General features: G+C 38.6%; 1 protein-coding gene across 3 annotated transcripts in view; it reads left to right on the forward strand.

The window, feature by feature from the left end:
• The window catches only part of LOC126163014 (cryptochrome-1), a 122,577-nt gene extending 110,268 nt beyond the window's left edge, over window positions 1-12,309 (forward strand). Inside the window, exons 11-12 of one of the 3 annotated variants that reach the window (XM_049919881.1) lie at window positions 312-449; window positions 7,226-12,309. In XM_049919881.1, the coding sequence (XP_049775838.1) occupies window positions 312-437 (126 nt within the window). In that variant the 3' untranslated portion in view covers window positions 438-449; window positions 7,226-12,309. Of the gene's footprint in view, window positions 1-311; window positions 6,868-7,225 lie in introns of those variants that run through there. The other 2 variants (XM_049919882.1, XM_049919880.1) reach the window with 2 other exon arrangements.
• The last annotated feature ends 13,978 nt before the right edge of the window (window positions 12,310-26,287 follow it).

Raw genomic sequence — 26,287 nt, forward strand, 5'->3', positions numbered from 1 at the left:
ACTCTTTTTGATGAATGAGCTTTAGTAGCTGGATTATAAAAAATGCCTATTGCTCTTTTTGTTCATTTAATATTGACTGCAGATATCTGTGATGGCAGTAACTGAAATGGCATAGTAAATAAAGAAATTTATTAAGTGACATAGATGGTTTTATTCATAAAAAGTGTCTTGTAGTTCACAAAAATTTAATGTACACAATGTAATCATACAGGATCAAATAAAATTCAGTTCAGTTTTGTCAATCTTTATTATTGTGTTTTTGCAGGGACTTCATGTCCATTAATATTTACTGTTATCTCTTTAAATTTTAGTACATGCAGCAAGTCCGAGACATGCTGATGAAAGCTCCTCCACATTGTTGCCCATCTAATGAGGAGGAGACCAGGCAGTTCATGTGGTTGCCAGAAAGCTGCATGGAACATGTACTGCATGCTTAGTAAACTTTTACTGTAAGGAAATGTTAATTAAAAATCTCCTTAGCATCTTAAAGTACCATTGTTCCTCAGCAGAATTTCCTTTGTATGTGAATGTAGAAATAACTTCAGAACCAAGTGGTCATTGCTGTAAGTTAAATTAAGTAAAGATGCACATTATCTGTTCTGTCCAGTATGAACACATCCTTTTGTCATTGACAGTTGAATGCAGAGTTGTTACTGTTTATTCAAAGGTTTTTTTTTTGTAATGATTCCACAGTTTTGTCAATATATAATCAGTGGTATTAAATAATTTATAAGATTCGCAAAAACAAGAAGGCGTAAAAAAAGTAGAAATACTGGTCAGTGAGAGATAACTGGGCTGAATCATACTGTGTACTTATTTTCTTGTTTTGAGTTGAATTGTTACACCAAAGTTGCTTGAAAGCTATGATCTAGGGGATGTCCTTGGAAAGTAGCCTTTTGTCTGGAGGAGGATTTAATATATTATTACTAAATGATGTTTTTGGTCTGTAAGCCAGCTTCACATTTAGTGGACAGCTGTATATACCTTCATTATTAACTAACACTAAGGGTCATTTAATAATTGAAGAATATTTCATCATATAAATGTATTAACACAGCAAAAACAGGCTAAGCACAACTTTATGTACTTTTCTGTGCCACTCCATATAAACACCCTGAACATTCACACTTTTGCCAACACCATCTAAGCAATACCTTCAGATAATACGCACTTGCTTGGTCATTCAAAGTACAAAAATTGGTAGACATGGATCTGTTCTTAGAAATTCACACACAAATCTGTACGTGCTGAACAATGATTATGTGCATTATTCATGAAGTCGTTTATTCTTTTACTGCTGCAGTTCACCTTTTCCTTGTCAGTCCAAAATGACAGTTGAGAATACCATTTCTGCTTATCATTGACATCTATTCACCCGATTTTAATCAAGCACTAATTTCTGACATAAAACACTTTTGTAACACCTTCACCATAGACAGTAACAAGTCTGCAGTATTGTGAAATACAATATCAAGTCTGCTGCACATGCTAGTGCATCTAACATTTTCCAGCTGCATAAAAGCCAATCACAAGTAACATTTCACAGTGGATGATGCACTTAGCTTTACTGAGATTTTTGCCAAGCTATATTTACTATAGGAACAGACCCATTGAATGAATAGCACTACACATGGTTCTACACTTAACTTAGCATGAAAAACAAAGGAACGGTAAAAACTTAACTGGAGCTCAAGGTCTGTGATGAAATAGGAGCTCAAGGTCTGTGATGAAATACTCCTTACTTTTTGTATTACTTTCATATACTTACAAGAAATACAAACAATATCTCTTGTTTCTCCTCATACAGGATTTTGTGTGTCTTACTGTTTCCTCTCTTACTTGTATCATTCTTGCATGTATTTCTCTCTCAGTTGCCTTTTTTTGTAGCTCCTTTAAAAGAAAATCATAGCTAAAAACTCAAAATTTGATATTTACAGCAGGATTCATGTAATCTCTCATGGTTTTTTCCTTGTGGATGACATTTATTAAATATTATCCCATTTATATATGTAAGGCAAGTTCTGACAGAATGTAAATAATTTAGGAGTGAAGGTTAGCTGAAGTATTGAGTCATTGATAAAGATGCGGAAAAGAGAACAAAAACTTTGCCAGTTATTGGAGGAAACCCTTTGACGAGCTGGAGTTCATGCCCACACGTGCATCCAACCCCCCGTCCCCCTCCTGCCCACAAACAAACACACACACACACACACACACACACACACACACACACACACCTGTGGAGACAATGTGGTTAAATAGATAGGCATGTGTGTGTGTGTGTGTGTGTGTGTGTGTGTGTGTGTGTGTTTCCACTCGAGCTCATACTCCTAAATTATTTACATTGTTATCCCATTTATGTAAACAATATTGGGTCATTAAGTAGTGCAGTACATCAAAGCGTATAAATATGTATACTGATATTAATCATCATGACATTTAGAATATCAGTTCATAAAAAAGGTAGAAGTCATAAATGATAATAGTAAATGTTACAGACATAGTTACATGGATTTGTAGAAAAATGTTTCAGTTACTAATGTAGTACATTATTGGACACCATCTATTAGATAGGGGTAAAAACTCAAATACTCTACATGTCTATCAGGTGTGTTTCCACGTATTTTGTTAATAATGTAATCACTGCTCCTTGTATGTTTAGATGTCATTATGTTCTTATGTTCTTAGTTGATGTGCTTAACTTAGTCACAATGAAAGTAGTAGTTATAAAAATGTCTAAGAAAGAGACATAGAGCAGTTAAAACTAGAAACCAAATAGTTCACTGGATTTCTATGGAGTACTGTCAATTAAAATAAACTGTTTTCATGATGTTATGCTGCTTAATTATATGGAAATTGTTGGTAACAAAGATTGAGTGTGTTATGTGGTGGTTAATATGCTGCATACACATCACTGTTGTTAAAAGCTAAAGAAACAACTTAATGCAGTTCTCCATATCTTCACATAATGTTCACATGAGCTGATGGTATAAGTAGTCTTCATGTATATAGCAAAGACTAAAAATATTTAGCAGATGAAAAAGAAGAGCATTTGAATGGAGATTATGTAAACACCAAAATATATTGTAGGATTCTCTACAGTTAGTTTGTCTTTTGCTGTGTAGATTGTGAGGCAGAGATCTCTTGATGTCTTCTTTCACAGAAAAACACAGTATGCTGTTTTTGTTAGTTCATTTCAAGACAAATTGCAAAATCAGTGTTTGGTTTTTATTTGCTGTAGAGCAATAGGTAAACATCCAATTTAAAAATGATCTGTGAATAATGTGAATGAAGCTGAAGTGGTCTGTTACAGTTGAGAAGGGAAAGAATGATAAATTTGAAAAATAGAAAAATGTGTAAAGTGTTCTTACTGTGCCACTACCTCTTGTTCTGTTAAAGAGTCCCTCTTTACTGGTCACAACTTCAGCTCCCTACTGACTAGTGACCTGTCTTTTTTTTGTGCATAATTTCACAGTCTAAAGAAACTGTCCTGGTATATCCTAAAAAAAGCCATAACATGGGACCAAATCACTTCTGTATGAATCAAAAATGTATCTGAGAATTTTTAGTGAAATTACATTATTCATTTTACAACTATCTGTTGAAGGCTCTTGGCATTTCCAATTATCTCAAATGACAGAGAAGCAGATTGGACTGACAAGCCACTAAGTTGTCCTTGAAAATGAGGATTTAGTGGGCACATGTGAAAATTGTGATTGGAAACAATGATAACTTTTTTAAAAAGTTAGAAAGGAGACGTAACAAACAAAAATTTGCAAAAAATATCACATAAATGAATACAGTTTTCTGTTTGGTACTTGATGACACATTATTATTTGTATCTTCCCTGTTCCCACATATACTTCCAGAGAAGTGGCTTAAAATGCTGAGATTAATCAAGCACTTTCTGTTGTTGCTGTCAGCTGTGTTACATTTGATTACTTGTTAATTTTGGCTGCTTCATATCTGTTTAGTGTGGGTCATATTTTATTTTATTTATGTTTAACTATCATAAATTAATGTATTAATAATATCTCCCAGCCAGCACTCTTTTTCTCCACAGTAATGGCAGTTGAGTACTCCACCATCAATAAAATAATTCAGAAATACAGCAGTGAACTGTTTTTGTTCTGTTGACTCTTGCATTGATGATGAAGTCATTTTTCTTCTTTTCTTTCCAAATGGTATTTGAACGTCCTGAGCAGAATACAAATTATGGAAGGAGTAAAGGCAACTATTCACCATATAGCTGAGATATTCAGCAGTTTTCAGGCACAGTAATGAAAACATTACTGAGTTTTTGAATAGTGTTCATATTCAGAGCTAATATAAACATGCACATGCATGGCTACATTGTCCTGACAATTGGATATCTGTTTAATAGTATTTAATCATCAAATAATTGTGTGTCATCCCCTGATCTATCCACCTTTCTCCTGCTCATTATTTCTCTCATCTTTCCATGCACAACAGTCCTAAATCGTACATGAAATATTCTCATTCTACGGAACTATCGTACAGCCCATTGTATAATTTCTGTTTATGTTGCCATTGCTCACCCTTTCAAACCTTTTACAGCCTTTTCATGTATTTATTTTTCTATTCCCCATGTTTATTTAATTGCTTTTCCTTTTAGCATGTTCTTTCCAGTTTAATCTGGAGTGTTCCTCTATTGTGTTCACACCCATATCATTTCTTTTCTTCTCTCCTTATAGATACATTCCATTTTTAATGAATCTCTACTCCATATGTCAGTGTTAACTCAGAAAAGCATCCATATCCCTAATCAAGTCCTAACCCCACAGCCTGTTCCTGATATGCTGTCAAATTCCTCCACAAGATACTCTTGATGTGCAATCTCAGTTACTTAAGTGCTCTCTCTCTCTCTCTTTCACTCTGTCTGTGTGTGTGTGTGTGTGTGTGTGTGTGAGGGTGCACTTGCATGACCGACGAAATGAGGGGGTGCAGTGGTTAGCACAATGGAGTCACATTCAGGAAGATGATAGTTCAAATCTGCATCTGAACACCCTGATTTAGGTTTTCCAAGATTTCCTTAAGTTATTCCAGGCAAATGCTGGGATGATTCCTTTGAAAGGGCACAGCCACTTTACTCCCTCTTCCTTGAAACAATCCCAGATTGTGCTCCTCCCTAATGACCTTGATGTCGACAGGATATGAAACCCTAATCTTCCTTGTGTGTGTGTGTGTGTGTGTGTGTGTGTGTGTGTGTGTGTGTGTGTGTGTGTGTGTGTACGGGGGAGGGGGGGGGGGCAATTTAGTTAAGTCTGAAGAAGGATATTATTTGAATGCTCAACAATGTTTTCAACCTGTTTATGTATTTTTTAACAGCTCAACACCTCAGCTGTATGTTGTTTCATTTGCAAAGAGCTTTGTAACCGTGCTGAATCTTTTTCTTCACTAAGTTATGTATTTATTAGGAGGAATCATATAAAATGAACACCAAGCCAAGATACTTTAGGCCAGGATGCAATTGGTATTAAAAATAAGCTTTTCATCCGTTTTCAAGCAACTATATCATCATGAGAAACAGAAGTGTTAGTTCTGACCTCTTGAAAAATTATAGCTTTTGTAATTACCAATCCTTTCATTTAAACTGCTTACTTGTATGCGAGCTCCCTCCTAACTGCTTCTAGGTGTTTGTTCCCTCTTGCAAAAGTCTGACAATAACTTAAAAATATTCTCTGTGTGTAAGAAAAAGCAGAAATTAACACTTAAATTATTATTACTGAAATTATTGTGGCTATTGTGGTCTAACAGGTAGAGTACTAGACTCTGGCCCTGAAGATCCTCGGTTCAGTCCTGGGTAAGGGTGTGGATTTTTCCTCATTCCTGACCCTCTGGATGGTCCCAGGTCCACTCAGTTACTATCAAATGAGTACCAGGGATCCTTCTCAGTGGTAAAATGCTCCAATGATGCTGCATTTGTCACCTGACCCTTCTTAGTGCCACTGCAAATAAAGGCTATACTGTACCTGCAGTCTGTCCAGTAGCACAGTTATGGGCTTGCGCCACAGACTTCACCTTTATTATTGTTATTAGACCCTATCAGACCATGCATAGCTGTAGGATTCAATTGTCTGAGTTCCCTGTCTGCTCCTTTCTTTCTTTCTTTTTTTATCCATGCATTCACTTTTTTTCTTCAGTCCATTTTATTCCTATGTTCTTTGCAGCTTTGTTCTCCAAATGCACTTCCCAAATGCCACTTTTTTATGTATAAGAATTTCTATTTAAAATCTTGAGGAATTTATCTGTGATCTTTCTACATCTTTTCTGATTTGACTCCAGGCTGTAGTTTTCAGTGATCCCTTGTTTGTTCTGGTTTTGGGGACAATATAAGGAAAAGTTAGCTTGCTACTTACTGTAAATATGACATGTTAAGTTGCAGACAATAACAACAAAAAGACTCTTACACTTAAGCTTTTGGCCAAGATTTCCTCAGAAAAGGAAACAAACATGCAAGCAAGCACACTTCACGCACACGTGACTGCCATCTCTGGCAGCTCAGACCACAGTGCCATTGTTCCTGTTTGCAACTTAATGTGTCGTCTTTATGGCAAATAGCAATCTGTCTTTATCTTGTACTGTTGACATTCCAAACTGGACTTTCTATTGTTTGATTATGATTTTGTGGGTAAGTCTTGTTACTAGATGTCTGTAAACGTATACATAAAACTTTAATCTTCCTTTTCAAATGTCTGCCACAAGGCTGGACAAATTTTTTGTTTTGTGGGATTTTACCTGTAGCCGTCTTCCATTAAGTGGGGGCCAAGAATATTTTTCATGATTTTGCAGTGTTGTTATTATTTTCAAAGATTTCATCTATGACAGTGGCCATCCCATAGTAAAGAGGACCTGTTTTGTACAGATTACCTGTACTATATACGAAAGAAATGTTCCTCAAGAAAACGAAGGAAACAGATTTATTTTTTAAAATTTGACAAATCAAAAAGAAATAAAAAGACATAACAGTGCATCTTTATTTTTGATCAAGCATTTGAGTATGAAAAATAAGCTGTATTTTTAATATAATTCTCATGTTACATTTGACTAAAACAGTAGACTGAAAATGCATTTAATTTTGTAGCAGACTTCAGGGTGATAAATTTGTTTATGTGTGAGGACCAACAGTTGGAGGTCCAACATTTTGTCAGGATAGTGAAGATTTATTTTTGTATGTACTGTTAATTAAGTATTACCATTACAGAATGGCTTCTTACATCGGGCTTGGCTACATAAGTGAGTAGCAGTATGAATTAATTCTTCAGTTGAAATTGTGAAGATAAATATAACATATTGTACAATGTTGCATACTTAATTGTTAAAGCTGGAAGAGTAAGTATTTTTCAAAGCATTCAGCAAGTATTTTTACTAGCTCAGTGGGCAACCACTCTGCTGATGTGCTTTCTTTTAATTGTTGTTTGAAGTCATTTCAGTTTGTATAATTCCTATAGTGTGGAAATATTTTGTGCATTAAAATTACCATTAATAAAAGTAACTTAATATTATTTGATCTGTGTATGAACACATAGATAATCAAAATGTGCTGCGGCCGAAAATTGGGATAAATGGGACATGTTTAATAGGAACAAAAGAGGCTACTGATTCTGAACCTTCTGTACTTGCTTGATTTGTACTCTTTAACTGTGGGCTTTCTTGATCTAGGGTTCTGTACCACCTTCTGTGCCTTTGGAATGTTTCATATTTTCATGTTTTTCGTGTCCTCTGTCGCATCCAGTAAATGGTCTAGATGTTGCTTTAAATGGTCTAGATGTTGCTTGACACTTATTGAGGAGGTATGGTTAGCTAGCTGCAAAGCGGTGCTAGATAATTGGATCATATGTATATATTTTTTAATCTAATCAACTCCCGAGGAAAGTACAAACAACAATAAGTGTCACCTGAACTGCTTTAACGTTTGTCTGGTTGAACACTATGGAGCTACACGATCTAATTGCAGATCAGAGACAAAATCTGTTCTGAGGAGGTACGGATAGTTAAATATTGAGTAGCACAGCAAGAGCAGGATTCAAGTCCAGGGTTGAGGCTTGATCAACACTGAGTCCCTCTAAACCGACTCTTTCGCATGCAGATACTACTCTGCAAATGATGAATACCTACCTTCTATATGTGGTCACAATGTCATCTGCCACACATGGTGTTGAAATCCAAGGTGCTACCCAGTAACGGTGACCCTTTCTTATCCACATTCCATAGAAAACAGTGACTCATTCTGTCAAGAAGCCTCCCAGCAGTATGAAATTGGTCTATGCTGAGAGGAACTATTGGCTGTCTTGCTTTTTCCATGTTGTTGAATATTGGGCACATCATCTGTGGAGTACTTTGCTGTGATGTATGAAGGTAATTTTATTATTAATTTTCCTCTTAACTGCATTTGCTGTACTTGATTTGCAGTAGATTTCAAAACCTACTATTGCTTCATATTCAGGCATTTAATGCTGTGGTACAGCAACAGGATATACTTCCAGGTATATACCATTTTGATAACTGCACCAAAATGCCTGGAGATGAAGCAGGAAAAAGCTTCAAAATTGACTGCAAATAAAGTATACAACAAACACAGTCAAGTGGAAAATTAATATGATATAATCACTGAGCACTCTGTTACGCCGAGATGTAGAGGGCAAACAGTCCTGATATATGCCTGCTGCATTAAAAATTTGTTATTTGTATGTCACCTGAAGGCTTCCAGATGCACTGTGTGTGGTCTCCTCACCACACTCTGCTGTGCTTCTATGACTTTCTCTCAGCTCTTCAGCCCCATAAATTACAGTGTCAGGCAGATTGCATTCTCAGGTTATGCAGTTCTTGCATATCAGGCATCCCCTTTTTGCTGACAAAGAAACTGTTCATTCCAAAATCTCAAGCTTTAATATTTGTAACTCTTTGTATGCCTTATCAGTCATGCCCATTTTGTCCCAGTTTCAGCAGATGTTAGACAGATCATTTTCTTTTTCTGCATTAATGATTTCTATTCAAATTAATCACAGATAAAATATATATTATTATATCAGATTTAATTAAATGATAATGATCGAGTTACAGGCTGTGATAATATTTCTTGTTTGATGCCATTAGATGGGCTGTGTATAGGGTATCAAATGTAGTATTAGTGTTAATTGTTTGTTAGAGGATTTTTAACAAATTTAATGATGTTCCTGAGACACACATAGAAACATATTTGTTGTGTAAAACATGCTTGACAACAGTTTGTGTGACTTGAGTTTATTCATGTATCTCATTAGAGAAGACAATGTGACTGGCAGTTCTGTGCTCTAAGGAAAGTACAAGTCTTTAATTTTTTAATAAAGTAAAAAAATTGTGTTGATCAATGTTTTTTGTATTACCTGTTTTTATGACTTTATTATTTGTAGATTATTTGTAAAAAGATTCTCTTGTGTGATTTTGTTGCATTCCCATCCCTACTGTAATAATTCCTATAATTTTGCTTAAACCCAGAGCAGAAAAGTGTCATTTATATTTTAACACTGCAAAGCTTTAATTGAGACTGAAAATACATAGTTTGGAGTTTCATCATGTAACTCCAATATGTTAAGTATTATCATGACTTTGTGATTGTAATGAGTATATTGCATTAGAGAATTGTATGAAATGTAACATTCAAGTTGTATTTGCCCCATCTTCCCAGTAAAAGTGTAATATTTTTCTGGAGAAACAATTTAGTTAGTGAATGTAAATAAATGTGAATGGCTTTGCTCACCAACCAAATAAATTTACTATTATTGTCAACACATGCAATATAACTCCCATTCCACTGAGAAATATTATGACCACAGCATGTAACAATATCAGAGTTTAAAGAAATCTCAATTCCCACACTCCGTGTTAAGACAGTGCCATTAGGTCAACATAACAAACAGAGTGCCCTTCAGGAAACTTTTTCAGACTGTATTTATACAAGATTGATGTATTGATGTGTAGTCACTGATATATTTTCGCTAACTCGCTTTAATGCATATCAGTTTGTCGGCCTCATTCAACACTATATTTCGGTGGGCTCAGGAGGGAGAATCTCAGAACTGAAGGCTTAATTCCCTCACACTTTTGTGCCATAACAAATAGAAATGATCAGAGCTTTTCTGCAAAAATTCTTGTGACCCTTAGTTACACAGTGCATATGTTTTCTTGGATGTTATTCATGCCATTTTGGCTATAATTCTTCTATCTCTATTACCTGTCTGATCATGAATGAGATATTTGAATCCAAATTAATTTTCAGCCATATGATACAAAAGCTTTTCCTTATGAGCAGTTCATGTGATGTCACATAACTGATTCTTGGCAGTATTCCTCCTAATGCAGTCCACTTGTGTGTTAATTGGTTTCACCATCACCATAATTAGTTTGGTTACCATGGGAAAACTTCTTTTCCATCTTCAGAGATGATGCAGAGCTCTACTCAGCAATCAGCTAGTTGACCTTTATATTTTCATCCTTTTCAGACTTATTTTGAAGACAAATAGAAACATTTATATTTCATTGTCTGCCCAGTCAACTGTTTAATTTCTGAGAGAGAACTAGACAACAGCAATAGTTTGTCTTCAGGCTTTATCAAAAGTCAGTAGCACTTTACAGTAAGGTTACACCCATAATGAACTCCTTGTACAGGTCTTGAAGGCCCAAGGCAGGTCAACAGGCTACACCCACATCGAGAAGAAAGTGTGGAATGTGCAGACACTTTCAAACTTTTGGGTAATTGCATTGCCTCAGTTTTTAGGGCAAACTATTTATTCCCAACATTTGGCCTCATTGCTGAGACTACTTCTTGGAGCAGTGTTTGCTGTGAAGCTCTCCAAGAATCTCATCCTGAAACTGATGTGGTGCAGTTTACCAGAATCTCATTGTACATATGATTATTTGTAAGTGGATGAAAACTGTGATTGAGAAAGTATAAAATGCATTACATATTTTTATGTAATATTGTGTGTTTGGCCACAATTTTCACATATTTTCATGTATGGTGAGCATAGCCATAATTAATTATTGCAATATCTATTTTCTGATAAATGTGTTGTTACTTTGACTAATAATATTAGAAATATTAGGTGTTGATATTTTTGTGAAGTTTTGGTTTTGCAGTGTATGGACTAAGAACAGTGATGAAAATTGTTTGACATCATGCAAACTGTAAGTCTGCTACACTATTTTAAATAGGAAACATTTTCCAAATGTTCTGTAAAATATTGTTTATTTGATCACCTGATGAAATTCCAGAACATCAGGAATGTGTTTCCTATGTAATTTTTCTGTCATGTTCTGACAGAAAATTCATTTAACCCCGTAATGCCGAGTGTCACGATTTCATATCATACCAGTGCTGTGCTAATAACTGGAAAGTTAACTGTTTTTGAATGCCAATGCCAGTAGATGCTGATTCTTCATGAAGCTATCAATGCTTCTGACAAGTGCTGCAGTCTCTTGAGTGTTTCTGGTACCTCTAAAGCACCACAATGTTTGATTTTTATTTTTCATCTAGAAATTTATTCAGGCATTAAAAGGTTAATGTGAAGAATATTTTCTGATTGTCTACAGAAACCACATATATTTGAAAAATTCTATTCTAAGTGTAACATTGTTACATGATCTGATCTATAACAAGAATTTCAAAATAAAATTCTATTTACTGTTTAATAAATGTAAGCACTTAAACATTTTCTTATCACCAGTGTTGTTCCCTTTGCGTTTACCTTTTCATAAGAGAGTCAGTTTTCGTAAGTCATACCTGATACTGCAATTAAAGATTTCATTTTAATCATGTTGCGTTAAATACAGATGGAATATCAAATTTCAAAGTATTTATGACTCACATTGTCAGTCAGAAAGACAACAGCAAGCACTCATTTTAGTTGCCAAATTAATGTAAATCAAAACAAAGGTGTTGTGACTTCATTTAATGTGGTAACTTAACTGCACCTTTGATCTTAACCTTATAACACTCGTGGTATTACTTTTGTGTATTGGTTTTGAAGTACAGTGTAGAAGCTACAAGAGGATAACTTCCCAGCCAAATCAAATAAATTAATTGACCATGAAATGGCCTTTGAGGCCTTCCACAACTCCTCTAAATATCTAATTTTTAATGTCATTATAACAAAAGGTAATGGTTAGTTGTATGTTTTTGTTGTTGAGAAATGTAATGACTGGGGGAAAAAGTTATCACTGTAGTATGATTGAAGCAAATCTTTGCAAATTGTAACTGTAAAACCAAGGCAATAATATGTTTGTATTAACAACTTTCAAAGTGTAGCCACTTCTCAAGGGAAAAATGCTTACATCACAAAAAAAGAATTTTACGCTTTTGCACAGTAAAAGATTCTTGCTAAAAGGTATGTTGCCTCAAAATAAAACCTTTGTAAGACAGTGCTGAATGAATTTATTAAATCTGTGATTTATTTTTCTTAGGAATGTCAAATAACATGTGTTGCAAAAGTAGATACATTTCAAAGTAATTTCAGAACAGGTGACCGTTCACTGCATTAACTTTGGGTTTAGCAGTAGGTATACACCAAACAACTTATATGTAGCAATGAAGTCACATTGTGTGAGCTGCAATAGCAACAGAAAACCTGAGTTTAGTTAACTGGACAAAAATTTAAATCATTAACTCCCGAATTTAAGTTCTTTGATTTTCAGTCAGCATTTAGAAATTGCAGTATCCATCACACTGGAAGTTTCATCATTCACAGCTGTTAATAAAAGATGGAATTTAATGAATGCTTGTTATGTATTGGAAATGTTTGTGGAACTGGGCTTCAAGCCATATATCCACAGCATTCAAAGCAATAGCTGCTCCATGTACTTTCTTAGTATGCCTTGTGAGCTCACTCATACTTTCAATTGGCTTGAGGTCCATCCATTAGAGGCAAATGCCTGGATTTGAGTGCCAGTTCAGAGTATAATCATAATCATTTGGGAATTGTTATATCAGCATGTGTTCCAAGAAGAGTGAATTTTCAATGCTAGAATATTAACTCATAGGCCATCCACACACGGAAGTGTACAGAAGGAACAGAACTGGCAGGATGATGAAAATTGCTGACTTGTTACTGGCATATTGGCAACACAGTACCACAGGCAGCATTGCTCTGAAGGGATGAGAACTGCAGCTGATGCTTGTGAGCTTGAATGATATGCAGTATTGATTGTTATTATGTTCAAACATCTTTCCATTACACACAGTATATTGAGCAGTGATTCGAGTTCAGAGGAAGATGTGGTGCTGTATCACTATTAGAAATCTGGACAATGTGAAAAGAAATTTTAATACAGGTAGAGCATAGAAAGAATCGTATGCCATTGTTCTTGCAATATAGTGACAAGTGCAGGTGATAATGATGAAGGTGGATAGTGATCATGCACCCTTCTCTCCAAAGTGAACTACAAAGGCTCAATAATATTGAGATCTGGTGACTGTAGTGACCAGGGGACATGCGACAATTCATTATCATGCACACAAAACCAGTCCTGGATTACTGGTGCTGTGTGAACTAGGGCCCTGTTGTCTTGCAACACAGCATCACATTTGGAGTACAAACATTTTACCAAGGGATGGATCTCGTCATCCAAAATGATAACTTAATTCTTGGCAGTTATGTGACCTTGATGAGTAACCAAGAGGCCAGTGGAATACCATGAAAGGCTGCTCAAACCATTCCCAAACTGCCACTATGTTTATTCATGGGATGTAAATTCGGGTAGAATTTGGAAACAGTGTGAAACAAGACTCCAATCTACAAATGATTTTCTTCCATTGCTCTGTGTTCCAGGTTCTAGGGCTTTGGCACCTCGTTTTCCTACTATAGACATTTGCATCTCTGATGAGTGGTTTTGGAATTCCAGCTTGCCCTGCAGTTCCCAGCTCATGGAGCTCCCTTCGTGCTGTTTTGGTGCTGACAGGGTTCACGAGTGTGAGATTCAGTTCTACAGTGACTTTTGCAGCTGCTGTCCTCTTTATTTTTCATCAGAATCCTCTTCAGTGACCATCTATCGTGATTGCTCAACACAATGGAAAGTCCAGGATGGAATGTAACAATATTATGAAAAAGAAAGCTGCTACTCACCATATAGCAGAGATGCTGAGTCGCAGGTAGGCACAACAAAAAGACTGTCAAAAATAAGCTTTCGGCCAATGAGGCCTTTGTCAAAAATAGACAACACGCAAGTGTGCGTGCGCACACACACACACACACACACACACACATGACTGCAGTCTCTGGTAGCAGAAGCTAGCTGGGTGTGGCTGCAGCTGCCAGAGACTGCAGTCGTGTGTGTGAGTTGTGTTTGAGTGTGTGTGTGTGTATGTGTGTGTGTGTGTGTGTGTGTGTGTGTGTGTAGGTATCGTCTTATTTTTGACAAAGGCCTCATTGGCAAAAAGCTTATTTGTGACAGTCTTTTTATTGTGCCTATCTGCGACTTAGCATCTCCGCTATGTGGTGTGTAGCAACTTTCCTTTTTATAATTTTGAATCACTCAACACACATTTTCATCTGCATTGTGACTTAATGGACAATGTTTTACCTCTTCCTTGTGCATGGTATAAATCTTTGATATGGTGTCTCTTGAAACACCACAAACATCGGCTCACTTGGTTATGGAAGCACCCATCATGCTAACACCAACAATTTGCCCAGATTTGAAATCACTTAACTCCAACATAATGCACTCACATTACACAGAACACTGTTTTGAGCATTACTGATACCTGCAATGCATTTAAGACATTACACAGTTGCCATTTGTGCTCAGAATACAACAGTGCAGCCTGCAGTCTTGAATAGCATCTGCGTATATGTTCAAGCCTGCATTTCTTATGGTGTTTCCACAGTTTTATTCACTCTGTGTGTAGAATGGTTGTAGAACTGTTGTTGCTGAGTCTTCCTCTAATATTGGTTCTTGAAATTTATCCAACAGATGGAGACTATTTTCTTGTAGTGTGGGTCGACATCTTCTATAAATTTTTCAAAGGATTCTGTCTTGCTTTCAGGCATTGAATTTTATTTTGAGATTACAATTTTTGCATTAAGTCATTTTGAAGCACAAGATTTTGACATGTAGGCAGAGAGAATATTTTACATTATTTCTCTGCCTATATGTCAAAATCTTGTGCTTGAAAATGGCTTAATGCCAAAATTGCAATCGCAAAATAAATTGTAACAGCTGAAAGAGAGATGAAATCCTGTTTTTGAAAAAAGAGACTTTGAGTGAATGGATATCTCTTGGGTCGGGAGGAATGAGCTTGCCCATGCCTCTGAAATGGAGCAGACACAAAACAGTGCATCAGTAGTTGCACTGTCTGGAATGGTTGATTGGATGAGAGTAAGTGTTAGTACCAGTCTGTACTAAAAAAGATATTTTGATTACATTAGCTATTAAAATTGTCATATCTATTAGCAGAGGCGAGGAAGAATTTACTTACAGGGTAACCATTCATAATTTTGCAGAGATAGTGACAAGGGCTGATTGAGAGGAGATCATATCCTTGTTGGCACTAGAATCTCAGTGGCGCAGTAAGCTGAGTTAATAGTTTAAGTAATGTTGCAAAGCGAAATATGTGATTCACGTAGGAAGTGACTTCTTAGTGGTGAACAAATATCTGATTTTTATGGTGACAATACTTCTAGACTTACATTTGATAAGACAATGATGAGAAAATTTATGCCACACCACTACAATATTGTTAATTAGTGTGATGCTGTACACTCTGTTGAATGGTACCAAGCTGGATGAACTAGATAAAAAATCATTAGTGTCATATTTCAATGAGGAACTTGGAACTTTCAGCACAGAGCAGGAGCATGTAGAGGAACTACGGCTCAAGTTTAAAAGAACAGTTGACCATGCACTGGACAGATATGTAACCAGTAGAACAATTCATAATGAGAGGGAACCTCCATGGTATGCAGTCACTGTAAAGAAACAGATCACTGCATCATAAGTGTAAAACAAAGTGCAGGGCTATAGATAGAGAGATGCTGAATGGAAATGCGTTTTGCCATCAAGAGAGCAATGTGTGATGTCTTCAATGACTACTGTAGCAGAGTACTGTCATGTGATCTTTTTCAAAGAAACTCTGGTTGTATGTAAAGGCTGTTAGTGGAGATAGTGTCCACTCCCAAGCGAATGGGACAGGAACTGAAACTGAGGGTTGCAAAGTAAAGGCTTTAATCCTCGCACCACTGAGAAGATGAATGAAATAAATTAGTGTCGGTGGTGCTAAGAAACAGCTGAAATTGTTAAAACTGAACAAAGCTCCAGGGCTCGATGGTATCCCTGTCAGATTCTATACTGAATTTGTGGCTGAGTTAGCCCTCTTTTAACTACACTGAAGAGTCAAAGAAACTGGTACACTGTAATATTGTGTAGGGCCCCCATGAGCATGCAGAAGTGCCACAACACAACATGGCATGGACTTGACTAATGACTGAAGTAGTGCTGGAGAGAACTGACAACATGAATCCAGCAAGGCTGTCCGTAAATCCATAAGAATATGAGGGGGTGGAGATCTCTTCTGAACAGCACGTTGCAAGGCACCCCAGATATGCTCAATAATGTTCTTGTCTGGGGAGTCTGGTGGCCAGCGAGTCTTCCTGGAGCCACTCTGTGGCAATTCTGGATGTGTGGGTTGTCCCATTGTCCTGTTGGAATTGCCCAAGTTCGTCGGAAAGCACAATGGACATGAATGGATGCAGGTGATCAGACAGGATGCTTACATACGTGTCACCTGTCAAGAGTCATATCTAGACGTATCGGGTTCCATATTACTACAACTGCACACGCCCCACACCATAACGGAGCCTCCAACAGCTTGAACAGTCCCGTGCTGCCATCCAGGGTCCATGGATTCATGAGGTTGTTTCCAACCAATCCATACAATTTGAAACGAGACTCGTCTGACCAGGCAACATGTTTCCAGTCATCAACAGTTCAGTGTCGGTGTTGGCAGGTCCAGGTGAGGTGTAAAGCTTTGTGTCATGCAGTCACTAAGGGTACATGAGTAGGCCTTCAACTCTGAAAGCCCATATCGATGATGCGTTGTTGAATGGTTCACGTGCTGATACGTGTTGATGGCCCAACATTGAAGTCTGCAGCAGTTTGCAGAAGGGTTGCATTCCTGTTGAGTTGAATGATTCTCTTCAGTTGTCATTGATTCCATTTCTGGCTGCAGCGATATCGGAGATTTGATGTTATACTGGATTCCTGATATTCACGGTACGCTTGTGAAATGGTTGTACAGAAATCCCCACATGATCGCTACCTCGGAAATGCTGTGTCCCATCGCTTGTGCGCCTACTATAACAACACATTCAAAATCAATTAAATCTTGATAAGCTGCCATTCTAGAACAGTAACGGACTGAACAACTGTGCCAGACACTTGTTGTCTTATATAGGCGTTGCTGACCGCAGAGCGGTCTTCTGCCTGTTTACGTATCTCTGTATTTGAATACACATACCTATACCAGTTTCTTTGGCACTTCAGTGTAACTTAGTACACAACATACCAGTGGCTGGTGTGTTACAATTCTCTGTGACAGGTAGATGGCCACGAATTGCAATTAGTGTTATTCGTGCTTAGTGTTACCAGGCATGGTAGGGTATGTAACTGGTGTGAACAGGGTCAGGTGTTGAATTATCACTGTGAAGAACACATAGAAGCTGTGAACTCAAGTGAGACAGTATCTTCAGCAATTGACAGTGGTTGAAAGGGGTCTCATTAAGGGTCTCCATTTGGACGGCTGGTCGAATCATGGAATATCCAGATTTGTAGGGAATTGTGGATGTGACAGCACCCCAGTGTTGGACTGTAGAGGAACATGAGAGCAAGCACAGAATCATCGACAATGTTCCAGTCGACGACATCTGACCACCAGAAAGGAAGATCACTTTGATATACACCAAGCACGTTGTAGCCCCTTCACATCTGCATCTGCCCTCCAGGAACAAGTAATGACCTTGCTGCTGACAGTGCGTTAAACCCTAATCTTCCTTCCCTGTTTCCTTCATTTACTGGTACTAGAAATAGTAACAACCATTAAAAGCCTTGACTGTGTGTCCAGAGCAAACCATAATGTAATATAAAGTGACGCAAAAAAGTGAACCACCCAGAAGGGGAGGAGGAAACAGAATGAAACTTCATGGATTGAGAGATTCAAGTGCTTTCTCCTCGAAGTCCTCCATAAAAAGGTTGGCCACCACACAGGGCAGAGGCTCCCCATGGCGACGACGTCTGTTTGTTCAAAGAGTTCATTGTTAAATAACAAGTAGGATGAGCAGAGAGCACGTTAAGACAAGGCTGTGAGGTCAGCACTAAATAAGTTACCAATATGATGTAACGAATCCATTAAAGGCACTTGAGTCTGTGGTTTTAAAGCCCACAGTTTTCTGGCGTTTTGTAGATACTTTCCATGTATGGCCTCATGGCTGACAGGATCTGGAGAAATTCCTTTGTCAAGTAAACTCATTACATGAGAACATCAAGTTTACAATGGTGATGGGGAAAATTGGACTTTATCCTTTCTAGATGTGCTAGTACACCATAAGAATGATGTATCATTGTGACATTCTGTGTACAGAAAACCCACACACATAGATCTGTCTCTTCAAGTGTCTAGCTGCCATCACCCTGCACAGACCGTCTGTGTTCTTAGTACCCTAACACATCTGGCGCACGTAATATCGGTCTATAAGAAACTCCATGCCGAATTAGAACACTTTGAGAAGACTTTTGAAGAGAATGGCTACATTTCATGACAAATAAGGAAGGCCATGAACAGCTATAATAACTAGAAGCAAAGTACCGAGAGTAGTAGACCAAAGAGAGAGCAGGCCCATTTGTTAGTGTGGGTTGCCTACATCAGGGGCAGGTATGCACTCGGGCAAACCTATTGTTCTCCTTTGATTGACAGGTCATTAACCTATTGTTCTTCTTTGATTGACAGGTACTTAAGCTTTTGTTCTCCTTTGATTGACAGGAATTTAACCTACTCTTCTGCTAAACGGATCCTTCCTTTTGATTGACAGGTACTTAATCTATTGTTCAGCTAAGAGGATCCTTCCTTTTGATTGACTGGTACTTAATCTATTGTTCTGCTAAAAGGATCCTTCCTTTCGATTGAGAGGCACTTAATCTATTGTTCCCCCCTCCCCATCCCCCCCCCCCCCCCACCCTCACCTCAGGAAGCAACTGCACTTACTGCTACAGGTACACTTTCAGGTCTGAGTTACTGGAATAGCCCCTCTCACTCTTATCAGTTTGATTGACTACTTCATTAAATCAATTAATAAATTAACCTCTCCCCCCACTGGTAAATACCCTCCCCTCCCACACTCCCTCCCAGAAACTGGAAAGAAAAAGACTCAGTTGATGGGTCATTTGGAGGGAATTCAGTTCCAGTCAATGTATAGAATATTATTTAATTATTTATGGCAGTGTATGGAATATAGCTTATTTATTTAGTTAAAGAATTTGTCCAGAAATCAATTGCTGTGTGCGGAATATTGTTTAAACAATTTAGACAATGTGTGGAATATTGTCTATTTAAAAAATTTAGGGTTTCCAAGGCAGTGTATGGAATATATGGAAATTGGTGGCTCTTTAGTGGAGAGGAAGGATCTCATATTCAAGGGTATATTGTTTGTTTGAAAAAAATTCAGTTTGTGGGGGTTGGATTTCTCTTCCTCATCATTCTCTGCTGTTTGGAAACATATAGGTCTTGTAAGAAGTAATTGCATGGGGAAACATGTTGCATAACCTAATGATCGACACTGTACTCTGCGTGTTGTAACCTAATGTTTGGCCGTTTGTTGGCACTTAACCTATTGTTCTGTTAAGTGGTTTTCCATGTCACCCCCATTTCTTTAAACTATTGTACCGCCTTTGAGACCAAATTAAGTGATTACTTAAGTCCTCCCACCATTTTCTGGCACACTTCTCGAATTTCACATGCTTTTGAACGCCATTTCTGGCGCATTATTCTTTGTCACCCACCCCCTTAAACTATTGTATTGCATTTTACATAAAAATTATGCAAATTAACCTAGTGTTCTGCACTTAACCTGCTGTTCTGCTCGATGTCACCCACTCACGCACACCCTCCCCTTAACCTCCTGCTAACTATTGTACAGCTAACACCAAATTGATATAAAAAATTCATACAAATTATTTAAATCGATATTCTTCACATCTAGGGGGTAGTTTTTTTTAATTCGCTGCATCCTATTGGTCGGTTAAATCTTTGGAATATAGTTTACACAAAAGATCGCTAGTAAAAAACGCATCCCGCCACTCACCGCCCGCCGCTGCCGCCGCCCCTGACTGCGCATGCACCCCCAAGAGTCGGGGTAAAACCACGGCCCTCGCAAAGTGACGACGTGGCCGTCAGCTGCCAAGCCATCCACAGGTGTCCGTTTGGATCCCGAAAGTATGAAGTGGTAGCATCCCTTTCATACTTGACACCAGAGGATTTCCTGTTGAAATACGTGTTCACTTAGGCACTGTTGCTGGCGCGATTTCACATAGTTGTGGTGTGGGTCCAGTGCCGAGAGATGTTTACATAGCAGATGAAAGGTTCTCAGTGTTATACCGACGTCACTTATCTATGTAAATAACAGCCAAGTCCCCCCTCTGGATGCGCTATAGAAATATGGTGCAATGCTTCCCAGAATAACACAGCCTGCATTGTTCCTAGCGGAACATGCAAGTTGCGTCTAGCCGTGCACGCATGCTTACCTGCCGTCCGTGACACAAGCACATACACAGACATACAAACATACAAGAAACAGAGCAGACACTCTGCAAATGTGGAATATGTGGTATGGAGGCGACTGGATACAATGGAGTACAGTGCTATACTATGCCTCCCGATCAGTGCATTTGCGCTAGGTGTTGGCAGCTGTACTACATTTACAAGCAATTTTAGAACATGGAATGAGAGGTTATGTCATGATCGCATGGGTAGAACTGACATAAAATCGATAAAATAGCGAAAAATACATATAAATTGAGGGAATATACACTGAAATGCGGGGAAATTGAGGAAGTACTTGTGTGTCTTCTGGTTGGCACAGAACGATTTGTACGTGGGAACAAGTATGCTACAGCAAGAGGAATTCGAGAAAACATTGACATGGAAGCGATGGGGAACAAGGGAAACAGTAACTTTTTCCCATCGAGGCAGCATTCTACTGTGTGTCTATTGAGGTTACAGTGATACACGCGAGTTGACTACTGTATTTGACGCTTTTCAGGAAGATAGAGAACCATCCGCCCGTAAACTTACTTGCTTCTGCTTTAAAGGATGACATAGAGTGGATGGTGTGGTCGGTTGAGATGGAATTGTAACGAGGTACGATTTAATGGTTGACTGATGATGCATTCTAGACAGAGAGGGAGAGGGAGAAGTTGTTGGCGGTCATTTGACAATTTTTTCCTGATGTTCTGTCAGAATGTGACATAGCCTGCATTTGACTCGTATACAGCCGCGTGTTCTGTGTGGGTATTAGAGCAGTGTCTACTTGCGATTGTTAACAGTAAACCTCTCGGTCATCAGAGGACTTCTATCTTATGTGTGATGAAATGTGACACATTCCCTATCGCATCTTGGGTGTAAAATAGTTTCATAACTAAGTTAGCGATAGGTGTTTGTGAAACACTGCAATCCCCTTATATACATCTCCTTGACAGATGTGCTGTTTATGGAGCTAGTGGTGGCATGACGTGTAATTTCACATGTTGGACACAGCTGCTATGAATTTATCTGTTTCCTTGTAAGAGGTATTCTCCGTTACTCATGATCATTTTATATAGGACTGACGTGGGCATAGTATAATCTCTGAACTGTGATCGGATGTGAACAGTGGACGCTATACATATCTGGAAAGCTATATTGTATTGTACATGTATCACACAGAGCCACTGTTTTAAGGAAGTAATTTTTTCGTTTTACAGTTTGTTACCATAGTTTATCGTGGAGAAACCTGCAAGAAAGATGTATGCCATGCGCTGGAAATATGTTTTTTACATTGGAATATTAACAGCGCTGTATTCCACACGGCTGATAGGTCAGAAACTCAAGCAGTCAAACATTATAGCCTGTTTTAAGTGCAAAACCGTGTAGCCTTAGGAGTGTGTGTGTTTATGTTCTCTCTTACCAGTACCCTCCTGGTGCTGATCCCAGACACTAGAACAATACTTTAAAATTGAGAGCGTATTTGATTAATGCAAAATGATTTGAACTCCGTCTGTCTGGAGCTCCATCTTGCATAAAAATCACCCGTTTCTTGTTCTTCTAAACTGTCTGCTATTACACCACAACACTTTCAAATCTGTTACTATACATCGATAAGGAGTGCTAACCTCATTGACATTGGCACATCTGGAGAAATTTTGTGCACTTGGATGGGCGAGGACTCGGAAAACTCCATTCATTCATGAGACATGGAATGTAGCGCTCTACTTTTGGTCAACTGCAGATTAAATCGGTACCAGTGCTGCAGGGCGGGCTGGTCAAAGACAGTGCGAGTGGGTCTTTCAATCTTTTATCCTAAGACTGCGAGAATGCTCTGTGACTCCCATCTACATAGGGATAGATCGTCAGCTGTGCACTATGCTTGATGTGTTAGAAATATGTAGAGTGCTGTCTGGTATACTTTAATGATGTATGTGTTCGAAAATTAACTATCCCGAATGGATGTACTGCACAGTCATCTATCTACATTCGCAATGATACTCACAAAGTAGAGAAGGGGAGGTTTAGCTATGATACTGAAATTGGGGAACATGCTGTCGCATCATTGGTCGGTGTCGAAATTACTGTAAAATTGCTAAAATTGTTCGCACTATCAACAACTGTGATGCTTATTATTACAGTACATCGACAGTGTCTTTTTCCATCCCATCCATCCACTGGTACGCTGTTGGTTACCACATAATGATTGACTGACATCCCTTGTTTGAGTTAGAGAAAGAGTTTTGGTGAGGGGTAACACCTTCTGGGAATGGCTAGCACCGAAACAGTGATTACGTACATGACTGCAATATGAGGAATCAGTCGAAACAGAATGCAGAGCCATCAGCTATTCCATCACTGTGACAGATGAGTTTAAATGTAAAGATCATCAATCACTTTCCAACTGCAGTTTGGAAACTCTACACAACGCCACCAAACTCTTCCAGTTTCCTTAAGTTGTAACTGTCTTTTATTTAAAATCATCCAGTGTGTGTGGTGTGTTTTGGTAGCAGCAGTAACAACATGACTTATACCACGTGACTTCTAGTTTTCTGTGAGAAGCAATAGATCAGTATGTGTTAATGTAAGTTTAGAACCTGACAAAGACCTCGAAGTCGTGGCGGGAAAAAAACAAAATGTATGGCAGTGGATCAATAGCTGTATATTTAATAGGATCGTCACATGTGCTCGATGCTGGCACACATGCGGTATTTGTTTTCGAGTTATGGAAGAAGAGAGATGCGGTAAAAATCTTACCAAGTTGTCTATCGGATGCAGTTAGTGGAGCTTTTATAGTTCGTAATTTTTCTCTGGTGGATGGTACAGAATAACGATGATAGAATGGGCCCTGAGGGACGCGGACCTGTAGTACCTGTTTGTAGTTTGGAGAAGCACCACAGTGCACAGGGTGCGATTTGTGCTTTTACCAGTGGGGGGGATGTCTTAGGGGGTTAGTAGAATTATATATGTTACTAGCTTGGACCGTGGCATTACGAATGGTTAAACAGCTATTTATAAATAGATGTTAATGCCGAAACTCACTACTGACACGTATGCACTATCAGAAAAGCCATCCCTTGTTATATCTTTAAAAGTACATTATAAGTAAAGCTTAGTTACAAAATCATCTACATACGGGTACAGGTATACGAGGGGAATTCAAAAAGTAGAGGCACATTTGTGAAAAGTTGTACTTATTATGATGATAGAAAAATGAAAAATATTAATAGTGTTAATAGTAAGACTTATTAAAAACTTTCAGTGTTCGGTTCCACAAATTTAAATTATATGTAAAGTTTTACTCCAGTGCATGGGAAATAAACATCCCAGGTTGGGATGCATAAACTAAAACCAGAGGAGGGGATGGTCTGATGCAGAGGGGGGAAAATCCCCCCCTGCAAATCGCACACTGACAGTGCAGCAGCAAACTCCACCTCCTTCCCCCAGTTCCCGTACTGTCTCGTGATGCAGGAGCAGGCTTCTTTTCTATTTATTGGTCAAAACACAGTTCTGTCGCAGTAACTCAGCTTCGCCTGCTTCTACACGGGTTGCAGAAAGTGGTAGATAAGCTTTCTCCAACTTCTACTCATTTCTGACTTACATTGGAATGATAACTTGTGCAAAACTGCAGGTATGGTCGCGCAGAGTCTGGAGGGCAGTTGCAGGATGTATAGGCCTAGGGACTACCTAAAACCATGTTGGAATTTTACAGTAGCAGATAGGTTCGAGAAAGGTGACTCGTTTCGAGATATGAGAGAGTCAGAAATATGATTCACTAGTGGCTGTAATCATTAAAGGACTTCTCCATAGGATCCAACACAGGTATGTGGTTGAATAGAAAGACTTGATTACAAATCAGACATCATTTCTACCGAAAGTGTAGCACTAGGGATCTGAAAGGTAGTGTACATTTCTTACGACCGCAATCAGCACACCATCTACTACTGTTTGTGTTCCCTCTCAATCAACCATCGCCTATAACTCAGTGGATGTATCGCATAACCTCTGACATGGCGTCGAGACAGAATGCATTACAAGTACTGGAGAAATATCTAGCAGCGGCATGAGGGAGTTGCAAATACCGGCTTCATACTACGTTCCTTAGCAAAATCACTTTCTAAATTCGGTGATGTGTAATCACACTGCTGGTCTGATAATATACACTCCAGTGATTACCGTCTATATTCAGTGTCGTACTATTTGTCTGGAAAAAACACTCCATTCAGAGGTAATGCCATACCTCGATTTATAAAGCTGGTACAGCTTTAACATGGATACTTGTGTGCACCTGTAGAACCAAGACCTCTTGTGATAGTAATATGGTAGTGTTTTTTACATCTGGTGGTTTGTAAGACGATTACGTCGCTCTTTCTAAGATACAGTGGTACCACTCGCAAGAAAAACTTATGAGACATGTTCATGCATCACTGATTTTCGGTCAGTATTATTTCGTATCGCCGGCAATCAAGTTATTGGCGAAGCATTATACGAGGGCAGTTCAATAAGTAATGCAACACATTTTTTTTCTCGGCCAATTTTGGTTGAAAAAACCGGAAATTTCTTGTGGAATATTTTCAAACATTCCCGCTTCGTCTCGTATAGTTTCGTTGACTTCCGACAGGTGGCAGCGCTGTACGGAGCTGTTAAAATGGCGTCTGTAACGGATGTGCGTTGCAAACAACGGGCAGTGATCGAGTTTCTTTTGGCAGAAAACCAGGGCATCTCAGATATTCATAGGCGCTTGCAGAATGTCTACGGTGATCTGGCAGTGGACAAAAGCACGGTGAGTCGTTGGGCAAAGCGTGTGTCATCGTCGCTGCAAGGTCAAGCAAGACTGTCTGATCTCCCGCGTGCGGGCCGGCCGTGCACAGCTGTGACTCCTGCAATGGCGGAGCGTGCGAACACACTCGTTCGAGATGATCGACGGATCACCATCAAACAACTCAGTGCTCAACTTGACATCTCTGTTGGTAGTGCTGTCACAATTGTTCACCAGTTGGGATATTCAAAGGTTTGTTCCCGCTGGGTCCCTCGTTGTCTAACCGAACACCATAAAGAGCAAAGGAGAACCATCTGTGCGGAATTGCTTGTTCGTCATGTGGCTGAGGGTGACAATTTCTTGTCAAAGATTGTTACAGGCGATGAAACATGGGTTCATCACTTCGAACCTGAAACAAAACGGCAATCAATGGAGTGGCGCCACACCCACTCCCCTACCAAGAAAAAGTTTAAAGCCATACCCTCAGCCGGTAAAGTCATGGTTACAGTCTTCTGGGACGCTGAAGGGGTTATTCTGTTCGATGTCCTTCCCCATGGTCAAACGATCAACTCTGAAGTGTATTGTGCTACTCTTCAGAAACTGAAGAAACGACTTCAGCGTGTTAGTAGGCACAAAAATCTGAACGAACTTCTCCTTCTTCATGACAACGCAAGACCTCACACAAGTCTTCGCACCCGAGAGGAGCGCACAAAACTTCAGTGGACTGTTCTTTCTCATGCACC

The sequence above is a fragment of the Schistocerca cancellata genome, chromosome 2 (genome assembly GCF_023864275.1).
Source record: "Schistocerca cancellata isolate TAMUIC-IGC-003103 chromosome 2, iqSchCanc2.1, whole genome shotgun sequence".
Taxonomy (NCBI): domain Eukaryota; kingdom Metazoa; phylum Arthropoda; class Insecta; order Orthoptera; family Acrididae; genus Schistocerca; species Schistocerca cancellata.